Below are 14,722 nucleotides of genomic sequence, written 5' to 3'. Positions count from 1 at the left end.
TTATAGCCTTTTAAGGCATTAAAAGTGTTTATTAATGTCACCATGATGAATTAAATATTTTTTATTTAATTTAATTTGTTTTCCTTTTTTTCTTTACATCTGTACACGGCTAATCTTGCATACTACTGGATCCATATTTTTGTGTTAATTTATTACTATATGCACCAGGACCTCTCGGGGTTGTGGTGATTTTTGAAAACCTGTTTTATTGACTGTTTTACACCATCAATAACTGCTGACTCTTCGCTCCTCTTAACTGGCCGGTAGACACTGCATGTGATCAACAACTGCTTCATTAGCAAAAGGCATTTCTGGCACTGAGCTAGGTTAAAAACAAGCCTTCTCCTTGTCGGTTTGAGGCCATATTCTGACATTTGTCGTGGCTCAAAACCTGACACCCACTTAAGTTCAAGCACGGTAAGATGAATAAATCCACATTTTTTTGTCTTCGCCGCCATCTTCACTGTAAGGGAGCTGGGGAGGGACAATTGAGTCAGATTCAACTGTTCTCTGTTTGGGAGGGGAGACAAACCTTGTGGGGATCTGCACTCTACCGACTGCCCTTTTCTAGTTTGATTCTGTTTTGTTGAATTGCATTGAGGGGCCACCATACAGACATTACAAATTAGGCAAGGCAAGGCAAATTTATTTGTATAGCACATTTCAACAACAAGGTAATTCAAAGTGCTTCACATAAAACCATTGAAAGCATCAAAACATAAGGCAAAATAAAAGAAACAGTGTAAGAAATAAAATTCAGGAGTAAAATGCAGAAATGCAGGAATTTGATTAATATATGAATTGAATGTGGTTCAATTAAAGGCAGCAGCAAACAGAAAGTCTTCAATCTTGATTTAAATGAGCTGAGGGTCTCAGCAGACCTGCAGCTTTCTGGGACTTTGTTCCACATATGTGGAGCAGAAAAACTGAACGCTGCTTCTCCATGTTTAGTTCTGACTCTGGGAACAGAAAGTAGACCGGTCCCAGACGACCTGAAGGGTCGGGATGGTTCATAAGGTAGCAGCAGATCAGAGATGTATTTTGGCCCTAAACCATTCAGTGCTTTGTAAACCAACAGCAGGATTTTAAAGTCAATTCTTTGTTGGACAGGAAGCCAGTGCAAAGACCTCAGAACTGGAGTGATGTGATCCACCCTCCTGGTCTTAGTGAGGACTCGAGCTGCAGCGTTCTGAATCAGTTGCAGCTTTCTGACGGACTTTTTACAGAGACCTGTAAACACACCGTTACAGTAGTCCAGTCTGCTGAAGATAAATGCGTGGACAAGTTTTTCCAAATCCTGTTGAGACTTAAGTCCTCTAATCCTTGATATATTCTTCAGGTGATAATAGGCTGATTTTGTAATTGTCTTGATATGGCTGTTCAGGTTGAGGTCTGAATCCATAACTACACCTAGATTTCTGGCTTGGTTTGTGGGTTTTAACATCAGTGACTGAAGCTGAGCGGTGATTTTCAATTGCTCGTCCTTGGTACCAAAAACAATTACTTCTGTTTTATCTTTGTTTAATTGAAGAAAATTCTGGCACATCCAGTTGTTGATTTGTTCAATGCAGTTACCCAGCCCTTGTATGGGATTATAGTCCCCTGGTGACATAGTTATGTAGATTTGTGTGTCGTCTGCATAATTATGATAACACACTTTGTTGTTTTCCATAATCTGAGCTAGTGGAAGCATGTAGATGTTGAACAGAAGAGGCCCCAGTATTGAACCTTGGGGAACACCACATGCCATTTTAGTCAGCTCTGATGTGTAATCAGCTACAGACACAAAGTATTCTCGGTCCTTCAAGTAGGATTCAAACCAGTTAAGTGCTGTGCCAGAGAGTCCCACCCAGATTTTTAGTCTTTATAGGAGTATGGCATGGTCGAATGTGTCGAATGTAGCACTGAGATCTAGTAACACTAAGACTGAACTTCTGCCATTGTCTATGTTTAAGTGGATGTCGTTGAAAACCTTAACAAGAGCAGTTTCAGTGCTGTGGTGCTGTCGAAAGCCTGACTGGAAAACATGAAAGCTGTTATTTATGGTCAAGAAGTTGGTCAGCTGTTGGAAAACCGCTTTTTCAATTATTTTACTTAAAAATGGGAGGTTTGATATTGGCCTATAATTTTTCATCGTTGCGGAGTTTAAACTAGCCTTCTTTAGCAGCGGTTTAATAACTGCAGTTTTTAGGGCTTGTGGGAAGACACCTGAGAGAAGGGATGTGTTTATAATTTGTAAAAGATCAGTGGTCATGCAGTTTGAAATATTTTTGAAAAAGTGTGTTGGTAGAATATCCAAGCAGCAGGAGGATGACTTCAGATGTTGTATAATGTCTTCTACGATTGAATGAAATTGTGTCATGATATTTGAATGGATGTTATTCAGAGATCGGGACAACACATATCCTGTGGTTGATGTGGAGGCACTGACTGCTTGTCTAATTTTCTGAGTTTTGTCAGTAAAAAAGGAGGCAAATTGATTGCATGCCCAGGTGGATTGGAGTTCAGCAGCTACCGACACTGGAGGGTTTGTTAGCCTGTCAACGGTAGCAAATAAGGCGCGTGTATTGTTCTTGGTTATGATGTCAGAGAAGAATGACTGCCTTGCATTTCTAAGTTCCAAATTATAATTGCGAAGTCTCTCTTTATAGATGTCACAGTGAACCTGGAGATTCGATTTTCGCCACCTGCGCTCAGCTTTCCGACACTCTCGTTTCTCGTGCGTGTGTGTCTTTGACCACTGTCATTACCAGCTACTGGCCTCAGGGTGAGAATCAGCCACTCTAAGACATCTCTCTCTGTCTTTTCACATCTCCATTACTGTAGTTTCTTTGTCCTGTCGTTGGCGTACCCTCAGGTTACTCTGTGTCTGTGTATGTCGTACGCTCTCTTTCAGGGAACAGGGACATACATTTGTGTCCTACTCTCTTTATCTTTTACACCCAGCAGGGTTCAGAGCTTTGGACAAATCAGACGAGCCCCTCGTTTGTTCATTTGTTGACATTAAAAACAAGAAAAGATAAGATAGCTGATGGTGTAAACCTTGTATTTCCATGTCTAGTGATTTCCAACAGTGTCAGATGAGTTGAAAGTCTAACACAACTCTTCTTCAAACCTGAACAATGACTCATAACACGTTTCATACCACTCTGAACAATAACAGTGCCGTTTAGTTCCTGTAAAGCTGACACATTTCGGACATAAAATGTTTTCACTCAGCAACAGTCAAGTATTAATTGTGAGTGGAGCTGCCAGAGGTTAAATTGAATTTTCAGATTTTTCTACAAGTGAAATAGATTTTTCTTGTTAATGAGATGTTTCTTTCTATGTTTTTGAGGTTAAACAAATAAAATAATCAGTTCCCAAAAGTATAATATATGATTACATTTTAGTTTTTCCTAATGCATACAACAGCCTTTCAACTATTAGAGTTCATCATTTGGTTAAATATGCTTGTTTTCCCTTTCTAGCCAAGAAAAGAAGATGAGAAAATGGATTCCATAATTATATGTCCGCTTAATACAAAGGTTCAGGGGACGGTTAGCTCATCTTAGCATACCACTGGAAATGGGGAAACACGAGACATGATATTGTCTGAAGAATGTTAAAGGCAAATTGTTTTCTTGAGTTAAAGAGGACTGTGTCTGCGTGTGTCTGTGTGCGATTATAACCCACAGCTGGCCTCTCTGGTTACTGACTGCCTGGTCAGCCCGGATTAGACTCACACACATATTACAACATAAAAGGTAAACACACATATTTCATTTCATTTTAATGCTGAATGTTCAGTTCACTGACTTTCTTTTTCTGCATCTTACTTCATGTGTGTGTTACTGTGTGTGTGTGTGTGTGCAAACGTGTGTTTGTGTGTGTATGTATTGACCTGTGTTTGTGTAGTGTGTAATTCCCAGCTCAATAGAGCAGATATATTTCATCCTTCCCTTGGTAAAGCTGATGTCAGCATCAGCTGGCTCTGTGCATGTGTGGATTTTGTAGCAAATTCATCACAGTGGCAGATTAACCAGCTGTCTGCAGAACATAAAGTTGACGACTAACAACCAGCTGGAAGAGAGAGAGAGATTTTTAGAAACCTTTATTTTCTTAAAACATGAAAAAAGCATTACAATGGCAATAAGGATAAGGATGTTTCTTGTCATTGTACGAACATACAACGAAATTGAGTTGGCAACTCATCAGTACAGCAGCAACAGTTAAAAAGTGTATAAAAACATTAAGACAAGACGATTTAAAAACAAGACATTAAATAAATATATACAAGATAAAATAAGATAAAGCAAAATGGCTTCAAAGTGAAAAATGTGCTTGGTTACAGTGTCGTGTTATTGACTATTTGTTTCACTGTCCGGTGTGAGCTGGGTGGGGTGGTGGGTGGCGTTGGGGGGGATGATGGAGGAAACCGCTCTGGGGAAGAAGCTGTTCCTCAGCCTGTTAGTCCGGGTTTTGATGGTCCTGTATCTCCTTCCTGATGGTAGTGGAACAAACAGAGAGTGACCCGGGTGAGTGATGTCTGTGCAGATGTTTCTGGCCTTCTTCTGGAGACGGCCAGCATACACAGCGTCCAGGTCAGGCAGGGTAACTCCCACAATCCTCTGTGCTGTTTTAACCACCCGGGCCAGGTCCCTCCGGTTCTCTGCTGTGCAGCTGGCATACCACACAGTAAAGCACTGACACAAGATGCTTTCGATCACGCTTCTGTAGAAGTTAACCAGAAGTCCAGGGGGCAGGCCAGCTTGTTTTAGCTTCCTCAGAAAGAAGAGCCTCTGCTGGGCTTTCTTCACCAGGTGTGATGTGTTCGTGTGGCCGTGGCTCACTGGGTAGAGAGGGTCGTCTGGCAACCGCAAGGTCGGCAGTTCGATCCTTTGCTGCTACGTGTCCTGTGCCGAAGTGTCCCTGAGCAAGACACTGAACCCCTAACTGCTCCCCGGGTGCTTCTCAGCAGCCCACTGCTCCCAATAAGCTAGGGATGGGTTAAATGCAGAGGAGAAATTTCGTATATGTGTACCGGTAAATGTATATGACAATAAACTTAAAACTTAAACTTTAGAGCAGGGGTTCTGAACCTTTTTTACCTCGGGGCCCAACTTTTCAAGTACAAAGTGTCCCGGGGCCCATTCAAATATTAACACTATTAGTTTAACTAATTGATCTCACTCTTGGTTTGATTTGTATTCAATAACTATATTGTTACCTGTTCAACTCCACCCCTATTTTGGAGCAAAACTGCCAAAAATGACATACCCAAATTAAAATGGCTGTAGCTTCTGAACCACTCTGACTATATGCATCAAAAGTGTCAGAAAACCTGTAGGTCATACAGAAACAGGGCAGTGGGCCTTTGGAGTCAGTACAAATTGAAGATTTCTGTCCGCATAAAATAAAAAAGAATCTTTCAGTATAAATAACTGTCTGTGGCTGTATCTGTACAGGTAAAGCACAGTATAGGGCTGTAACTACACTATCAGTGAACAACTGCCTCCAATTTGAAGAAGATTGGACAAAGTATGACCATTCTACAGTGTTTCTTCCATGAAGAGATCCAGGCGGAGCTCTAAAAGGATATTTGGATACCCAAATGGACACATGGTAACCACATGATATTCTGACACACTGAAGGTGTTTCTCCCTTTATATTTTGATATTATATTATTTCCCTTTTATTTTTAGCCTTTGCAAATTGCAAAAACTATGTATATGTGTCGAAGACGTGGTGTGTGAGTAGCGGACTTGCTGTGCGTAATGGCTGCTACCGAGCGCACGATCGAGCATGAGAGTAGCTCAGTTACGCAAGGTTATACATTGCTGACGGCTTATGTAAGAGGAACATAAGGTTTGTACTATAAATACTAGCATTTTCTGAAGCCACTAGCTCCATGGTAACATCCGCTAGCACATTGTTGGGTCTGTAATGTGTCTTTTTCTGTCTAAATGCTGCAAGATCCGACTTGCAGCGGTTATGGCGATTTTGGACAGTGTGTGTGTGGGCTCCTTTTGTGGAGAAACCATAAGAAATGAAAGAAAATCGATGATTTCTTTGCAAAGATGAGGATTTTGGGCATGCTGGCAGTGAATGAGTTTCAGGGTCATTGCTCGTTGTGGATCAGCTCTGTATTCATTGCTGCGGTGTTGGATCACCGTTATCTTACATCTGGAGAGGTTTCCCTGATTCCCTATTCCCTAATGTCTTGGAGAGAAAAAAACAGACTTTGTCATAACATGGATTTTTGAATGAGCTGATTTTAGCTGCACAAAAATGAAATTCATCTGCATTACTGTAGCTGGCAAGGTAACCTCAACACACCAGGCATCCATCGACATGCTATCAGTCACAGTTAGGTCTCTGAGCTTCTTTCCAAATTTTTTTTCCTGTACTGGGCAGTTTACTGCGCTGGCATTTTGTTTTTTGGATTGTTCTTTATTTCATTTTGTTTAATTTCTTCTTCTTCTTCTTCTTCTTCTTCTTCTTCTTCTTCTTCTTCTTCTTCTTCTTCTTCTTCTTCTTCTTCATTAAAGTGTTGTTGAAGAAGGAGAAAATGCTCTCAGAGCTAACAAGCTTGCAAATTGTGAGCTCACCATTCACTCATTCATTGTGAATCACCATTCATTCTCTTCTTTGATTTCTTTTTCTTGTTCTTCTTCCTTAGCTTACGTTAGGATGAAGACTCCCCTCAGCCCCTCTCAGCTCCTGGAGCGGGGGCAAATATTTGCCTTTGGAGGGATGTGTCAAGAGCTGATGGACCCCCCAACACCTACAACCATCAGTCTCTCTGTCCAGCAGAATTCATCCCCAGGTGATTGACATGTTCCAGCACCAATGCTCGGTATTATCTGTTGTTTCCAATCCATACTTTTCTGCTACAGTTTGAATCATCCTTGTTGTTTTCTCCTACAGTTTGAATCATCCTTGTTGTTTTCTCCTACAGTTTGAGTCTTCCTTGTTGTTTTCTCCTCCAGTTTGATAATAATAATCCTTGTTGTTTCCTCCCAGGTCAGGGCGGGGCCTACTCACTGTGTGAGGTGTGTAACCTGCAGCTGACTTCTTCTGCTCAGGCCCAGCTACACTACAATGGCAGGTCTCACCTCCGGAGAGTGAGACAGCTCCAGGCTAGAGAGACAGGACAACAGGCAGCAGGTACACTACAACCACTACTGTCATGTCATTGTAGTAGTATAAGTATATGCATGAGTAGTTTTTTAACAATCAGGTTTTGAGTCAATAATAAACAATATTAAAATGACTGCTGACTGCGACTATCAGATTTGAGAACCCAACCCAAGATCTGAAGCTGTGCTTTATTTCAACTATTGCCGATCATTACCTCGCTTGGCTAAAACATGAGCTACACTACACCTCACTTCCTTTTTCCACTGGGCAGTGTCTTTCTTCTTACCACATATGACATGCATAGATACAGCTGATTGGCACAGTAATTTATTTGGTTTGGTTATTTTAAACCATTTAGAATCTGACCTGAACATGAAGACTTATATTCATCTCACATAATAGTTTTTAACTCCAAGCAGCGGTAGTAGTTGTAGTAGCTGCAGTTTAGTAGCTGTAGCAGTAGTAGTAAGGCAAGTCAAGGCAAGGCAAGGCAAGTTTATTTGTATGGCACATTTCAACAACAAGGTAATTCAAAGTGCTTCACATAAAACCATTAAAAGCATCAAAACACAAGGCAAAAGAAAAGGAGATTTCAAAAACAATTAAAAAACTGTAAGAAATAAAATGCAGTAGTAAAATGCAGAAATGCAGGAAATTGATTAATATATTAATTGAACGTGGTTCAATTAAAGGCAGCAGCAAACAGAAAGGTCTTCAATCTTGATTTAAATGAGCTGAGGGTCTCAGCAGACCTGCAGCTTTCTGGGACTTTGTTACAGATATGTGGAGCAGAAAAACTGAACGCTGCTTCTCCATGTTTAGTTCTGACTCTGGGAACAGAAAGTAGACCGGTCCCAGACGACCTAAGAGGTCGGTATGGTTCATAAGGTAGTAGCAGATCAGAGATGTATTTTGGCCCTAAACCATTCAGTGCTTTGTAAACCAACAGCAGGATTTTAAAGTCAATTCTTTGTTGGACAGGAAGCCAGTGCAAAGACCTCAGAACTGGAGTGATGTGGTTACCCAGCCCTTGTATGGGACTATAGTCCCCTGGTGACATAGTTATGTAGATTTGTGTGTCGTCTGCATAATTATGATAACAAACTTTGTTGTTTTCCATAATCTGAGCTAGTGGAAGCATGTAGATGTTGAACAGAAGAGGCCCCAGTATTGAACCTTGGGGAACACCACATGTCATTTTAGTCAGCTCTGATGTGTAATCAGCTACAGACACAAAGTATTCTCGGCCCTTCAAGTAGGATTCAAACCAGTTAAGTGCTGTGCCAGAGAGTCCCACCCAGATTTTTAGTCTTTATAGGAGTATGGCATGGTCGACCGTGTCAAATGCAGCACTGAGATCTAGTAACACTAAGACTGAACTTCTGCCATTGTCTATGTTCAAGTGGATGTCGTTGAAGACCTTAACAAGAGTAGTTTCAGTGCTGTGGTGCTGTCGAAAGCCTGACTGGAAAACATGAAAGCAGTTATTTACGGTCAAGAAGTTGGTCAGCTGTTGGAAAACCGCTTTTTCAATTATTTTACTTAAAAATGGGAGGTTTGATATTGGCCTATAATTTTTCATCGTTGCGGAGTTTAAACTAACCTTCTTTAGGAGTGGTTTAATAACTGCAGTTTTTAGGGCTTGTGGGAAGACACCTGAGAGAAGGGATGTGTTTATAATTTGTAAAAGATCAGTGGTCATGCAGTTTGAAATATTTTTGAAAAGGTGTGTTGGTAGAATATCCAAGCAGCAGGAGGATGACTTCAGATGTTGTATAATGTCTTCTAGGCTTCTACGATTGAATGAAATTGTGTCATGATATTTGAATGGATGTTAGATCGGGACAACACATATCCTGTGGTTGATGTGGAGGCACTGACTGCTTGTCTAATTTTCTGAATTTTGTCAGTAAAAAATGTGGCAAATTGATTGCATGCCCAGGTGGATTGGAGTTCAGCAGCTACCGACACTAGCCTGTCGACGGTAGCAAATAAGGCGCGTGTATTGTTCTTGTTTTTGGTTATGATGTCAGAGAAGAATGACTGCCTTGCATTTCTAAGTTCCAAATTATAATTGCGAAGTCTCTCTTTATAGATGTCACAGTGAACCTGGAGATTCGATTTTCGCCACCTGCGCTCAGCTTTCCGACACTCTCGTTTCTCTATTCTGACCAGCGTAGCATTTCTCCAAGGAGATCTTTGCTTACCCGAGACAACCTTCACTTTAGTGGGTGCAATGGCATCAATAATATTTTTAACTTTAAAATTGAAGCCATCTACAAGCTCATTGACTGAGAGACAAGAGAGGGCTGGTGTGGAGGAGAACTTCTGAATAAATAGTTCACTGGTGTTTTCAGAGATGTAATGCTTTGTCACTACCTTGGTTTGGACATTTGAGTGCAAGGAGATTGCACTCTCAAAGAAAACACAGAAATGGTCAGAGAGTGCAACATCAGTCACAGCAACCTTGGAAATGTTTACACCTTTGGTGATAATTAGGTCCAGAGTGTACCCCCTGTTGTGGGTGGGTCCTGTCACATGCTGAGTCAGATCATAGTTATCAAGGACACCACATAGTTCTATAGACTCTCTGTCCTGGGGATTATCAACATGGATATTAAAATCACCAACAATAACAACACAGTCAAAATCAATACAGATTACAGACAGCAGTTCAGTAAACTCATCAAAGAAGGTTGCACAGTATTTAGGCGGTCTGTAAATGTTTAGGAATAAAGCTTGAGTGGAATTCAGAGCCACATATTCAAAATAACTAAAATGACCAAAGGGCATCTGCTTGCATTGAAGAGAATCATTAAATAAAACAGCAACTCCACCTCCTTTCTTATGCACTCTTGCTTCACTCATGAAACTGAAGTTGTGAGGTGTTGATTCAATAAGAACAGCTGCACTGTTATCTTGATTTAACCAAGTTTCAGTTAAAAACAAAATGTCCAGTTTGTGCCTAACAATAAAATCATTGATTGAAAATGTTTTTCCTGACAGAGACCTGACATTTAATAAAGCTAAGTTGAATGTGGTTAAAGCTTTCTTTGCCCAATTTATTTGGACAGGCTGACGAGGAATGTATGCAAAGTTTGATAAGTTTGCATGTTTATTATTGTTTCTTCGCAGCCTCACCTTTCTTTTTCTATAAACTTGCAAGACAGGAATTGAAGCGGCTAGCTGCATACAGGGCCCCGACTTTTCCTGGAGAGAGTCATTGGTGTCATTAGCCTTGTAGCCTGGACCCAGAAGATATCAATTATTTCCTCCATCTGGTAGGGGAGACAGAGGACGGTTGTAGAGCCGTCGGGGAGTGTGAAGAGGTGTGTGTTTGGTTCCAGCAGTGACCAGCTTTTTCATGTTGTCAGTGAACTCCAGGTGGGGGGACGATGGGGAGAGTGTGAGAGAGGATTGCGATCCAAAGTATGGACCCGAAATAGCTGGGGAGGTAGGTAAAGACTCCTCGTTTAGGAAGGGTGGGGAAAGTGGGAGATCGGAGGCGAAGGCGGTCCCTGATGATGAGGTTGGAGACTCCTCCTTTTGACTGTCGTTAGGCGGGGACATCGTTCCCGTAAGGTCTCCATGGCGATGCTGTGTGGTTATATCTTGTTTAGACTCCTCTTGTATCTTGTCCTTGGCAGTAGGGACAGACGGTTGACGCAGGGAGAAAAACAGGTTCGAGGTAAACAGTTTTACCCCTGACTTGTTCAGGCAAATTCCATGCGCTGCAAAAAGATGTCTGCGCTCCCAGAAAAGGTAGAAATTGTTGATAAAATGTACTGAATGGTCAGCACATGCAGTTGACAGCCATCTGTTCAGTGCAAACAGCCTGCTGAATCCTTCATCTCCTCCTCTGACTGGTGGAAGAGGGCCACTGATAAACACCTCAGCCTTGACAGAGCTGACTGTGTTTAACAGATCAATAAAGTCTCGCTTCAGAACTTCAGACTGTTGTTTCACAATATCACAGCTTCCTGTATGCACGATGATGTTTTTCGCTGTGGGATAGTCAGCCACGATGTCCAGGAATTTGTCTCTCATGTCAGAGACCATATCTTTCGGAAAGCAGAGTATTTTGGTGTTCTTGCTGCACAGTTTTCTGACATCTTTTACAGCATAGTCACCAACAATCAGCGTCTCAGGCCCAGTCACTAGCTTTGCCTGCGGCCTTTTCTCACATTGACTCTCAGTTCTTACCCTGCTGTGAGGAGATAGCTGCTTATCCAGGTCATCAGATGGAGATTTATGATCCTGCGACAATGGAGCAAATCTGTTTTGAAGTGGTAGGCTTGGTTGTTGTGGAGGTATTTTGCAGGTTTTACTTTCCTTAGCTGTCCTTGGCTTTGTCCATCTGGGTGCAGGGGTTGAGGAGGAGTTCTGCCCGTGTGCTAGTGCAGGCCAGTCAGTCGCATAAGATTCATTATCTGCTCTCTCCTCCTGTTTCTTGGTAGGCCTGGTTATGCTAGTTAGCTGTGTCTTAGCTTGCATTTGTCCAGTGGTTTGAGTCCATGGTAGAGTGGTATCATTCCCACACAGTCCATTTACTTCCACGTTTACTTCTAGTCGGTAGATTTTTGTTTCCAAGACTGCAATCTTCTGTAGGAGTTTGTAGTAGTCATCCGTGGAGAAGGGAGGCATCTTGCTGCTACTTAGCTTTAACTTAGCTGCTAGTTAGCATTAGCCAACAATCCAAATAGCTCGATGACTTTCTGGATTTGTCTTCACTCAAACGTTGAAGAGTGATATATGTGATATATCCGGCAAGATATATGTGATATATCTGGCAAATTGAAGCAAGAAAATGCAAGAAAATGCAAGCAGAGGCAAGCAGAGGCAAGAGCAAGCAGCAAAGCGACTGCACTCTCTCATCAAGGTCGTTGTGTATCTATTGTGTAGTAGCACAATAGTAGCAAGGTGACTGCAGTAGTATTATCAGAATCACTTGTAGGAGTCGTCATGGCAGTAGTAGTAGTGGTAGTGGTAGCTGCAGCAATGTTATGAGCAGTGTTGGGGTCTGGCGCCACCTCCTGGCTGGCTGAGTCCCTCCCATGTGTCTCCCCTGTTCACAAGCTGACCTGAGGTCTGATCCTTGCCCCCTCAAGATGACCGCACCTCCAGCCTTCAGCCACAGCTGATGCGGACCCTTCATTGGCCGACAAGCAGCCTCCCGCTGTGCGGGCAGACCCGCTTATAAGCGCCAATGCAGCGAGAATCGGCCTCTTCGCTCTGGACTCCCGTCCGGCCTCCAAGAAGATTCACGAGGACCCGATCGACCTCACCCCCCCTCATCTCAGCACGCACGTGCCATTTCGCTGGCCGAAACAGACCACGTTCGATTCTGAGTTAAGGCCTTTGCCCGCGAGAACGCATCTGTTCCCCGCCTTTTGTGTACACACCAACGGTACCAGAACGACTAAACCTCTTTCTTCACCGATCATTACCGGGAGATACGAACCGACAACGTGTCTCAGCTGACGTTGAAACCACAGGCAGCACCCGCTGACCCGCCGTGCTAAAAAGCCGCCCCCCTCCGCCTTTTTTCTTCTGGAGGAAGAAGAACGATTCATCGACAAACACTCTCCACTTTGCAATGAAACGCCTCAAAGTAAGAGTTCACGGTGTCTGGGTGTAGCTCAGCTTAAAGTAACCTAAGTTTAATTCAGGTGATTTATTTATATGTTGTATGCTATTGCGCAATCACTGACGGACCACAAGCTCCGCGGTACTGTGCACTTAGCTGCTGTAACTGTCTGCATTAGACCCGTCGCTGCTGGTAGATTTAGAGTTGTGTATTATCACTTGAGAGATGTGATAAGGGAGCACTACGCTCATCTCACCGCAGCGATAAAGATCTGTTTTGTTTGGGGATTATTTTGATTTGATTTTATTTCATTTTGTTATTGCTCTATTTCCTTGAATCAACTCTGAGTGAAGTGTGGAAGCGCGGCTATCGTGCATAAGTGTCGTCAGTTCGCGAAGCGACAACGGCAGCTTGTGTAAGATATGATCAGCGACCCTCATTCTCACGACAACGTGACACCGCACACAGAAGCTCTGATTCCCCTCTCTGCCTCCTTTTATTTCTCTTGTTTTCTGTAACTTTTTATTAAGATTGTATTTGTACAGGGACAGTTCACATTAATCGACAGCACACAGTAATAAAAACATGACTGTAAATGTGACAGTGTTAGCTAAAAAAGCTAATTTTCAACCGTTGTCCCTGGGCACGGTGTTAAAAGCCGCTAAAAACATTTAAACATTTAAAAACTGTTTAAAAAGACAACAACACAAAAACAAGCAAACAGAGCTGTTGACGAGGAATGTATGCAAAGTTTGATAAGTTTGCATGTTTATTATTGTTTCTTCGCAGCCTCACCTTTCTTTTTCTATAAACTTGCAAGACAGGAATTGAAGCGGCTAGCTGCATACAGGGCCCCGACTTTTCCTGGAGAGAGTCATTGGTGTCATTAGCCTTGTAGCCTGGACCCAGAAGATATCAATTATTTCCTCCATCTGGTAGGTTGAGACAGAGGACGGTTGTAGAGCCGTCGGGGAGTGTGAAGAGGTGTGTGTTTGGTTCCAGCAGTGACCAGCTTTTTCATGTTGTCAGTGAACTCCAGGTGGGGGGACGATGGGGAGAGTGTGAGAGAGGATTGCGATCCAAAGTATGGACCCGAAATAGCTGGGGAGGTAGGTAAAGACTCCTCGTTTAGGAAGGGTGGGGAAAGTGGGAGATCGGAGGCGAAGGCGGTCCCTGATGATGAGGTTGGAGACTCCTCCTTTTGACTGTCGTTAGGCGGGGACATCGTTCCCGTAAGGTCTCCATGGCGATGCTGTGTGGTTATATCTTGTTTAGACTCCTCTTGTATCTTGTCCTTGGCAGTAGGGACAGACGGTTGACGCAGGGAGAAAAACAGGTTCGAGGTAAACAGTTTTACCCCTGACTTGTTCAGGCAAATTCCATGCGCTGCAAAAAGATGTCTGCGCTCCCAGAAAAGGTAGAAATTGTTGATAAAATGTACTGAATGGTCAGCACATGCAGTTGACAGCCATCTGTTCAGTGCAAACAGCCTGCTGAATCCTTCATCTCCTCCTCTGACTGGTGGAAGAGGGCCACTGATAAACACCTCAGCCTTGACAGAGCTGACTGTGTTTAACAGATCAATAAAGTCTCGCTTCAGAACTTCAGACTGTTGTTTCACAATATCACAGCTTCCTGTATGCACGATGATGTTTTTCGCTGTGGGATAGTCAGCCACGATGTCCAGGAATTTGTCTCTCATGTCAGAGACCATATCTTTCGGAAAGCAGAGTATTTTGGTGTTCTTGCTGCACAGTTTTCTGACATCTTTTACAGCATAGTCACCAACAATCAGCGTCTCAGGCCCAGTCACTAGCTTTGCCTGCGGCCTTTTCTCACATTGACTCTCAGTTCTTACCCTGCTGTGAGGAGATAGCTGCTTATCCAGGTCATCAGATGGAGATTTATGATCCTGCGACAATGGAGCAAATCTGTTTTGAAGTGGTAGGCTTGGTTGTTGTGGAGGTATTTTGCAGGTTTTACTTTCCTTAGCTGTCCTTGGCTTTGTCCAT

General features: G+C 42.7%; 1 protein-coding gene across 1 annotated transcript in view; it reads left to right on the top strand.

The window, feature by feature from the left end:
* Window positions 1–6,673: 6,673 nt before the first annotated feature.
* Window positions 6,674–14,722, top strand: part of znf385b (zinc finger protein 385B) — a gene marked incomplete at both ends in the record, with an annotated part of 48,139 nt that continues 40,090 nt past the window's right edge. The window contains 2 exons of the mRNA XM_079276435.1: window positions 6,674–6,809; window positions 7,007–7,150. Of these exons, the coding sequence (XP_079132561.1) occupies window positions 6,674–6,809; window positions 7,007–7,150 (280 nt within the window). The remainder of the gene's footprint in view (window positions 6,810–7,006; window positions 7,151–14,722) is intronic.

Source organism: Melanostigma gelatinosum (assembly GCF_949748355.1).
Source record: "Melanostigma gelatinosum genome assembly, chromosome: 10".
NCBI classification, from domain to species: domain Eukaryota; kingdom Metazoa; phylum Chordata; class Actinopteri; order Perciformes; family Zoarcidae; genus Melanostigma; species Melanostigma gelatinosum.
This window is presented reverse-complemented; position numbering and strand designations above follow the sequence as displayed.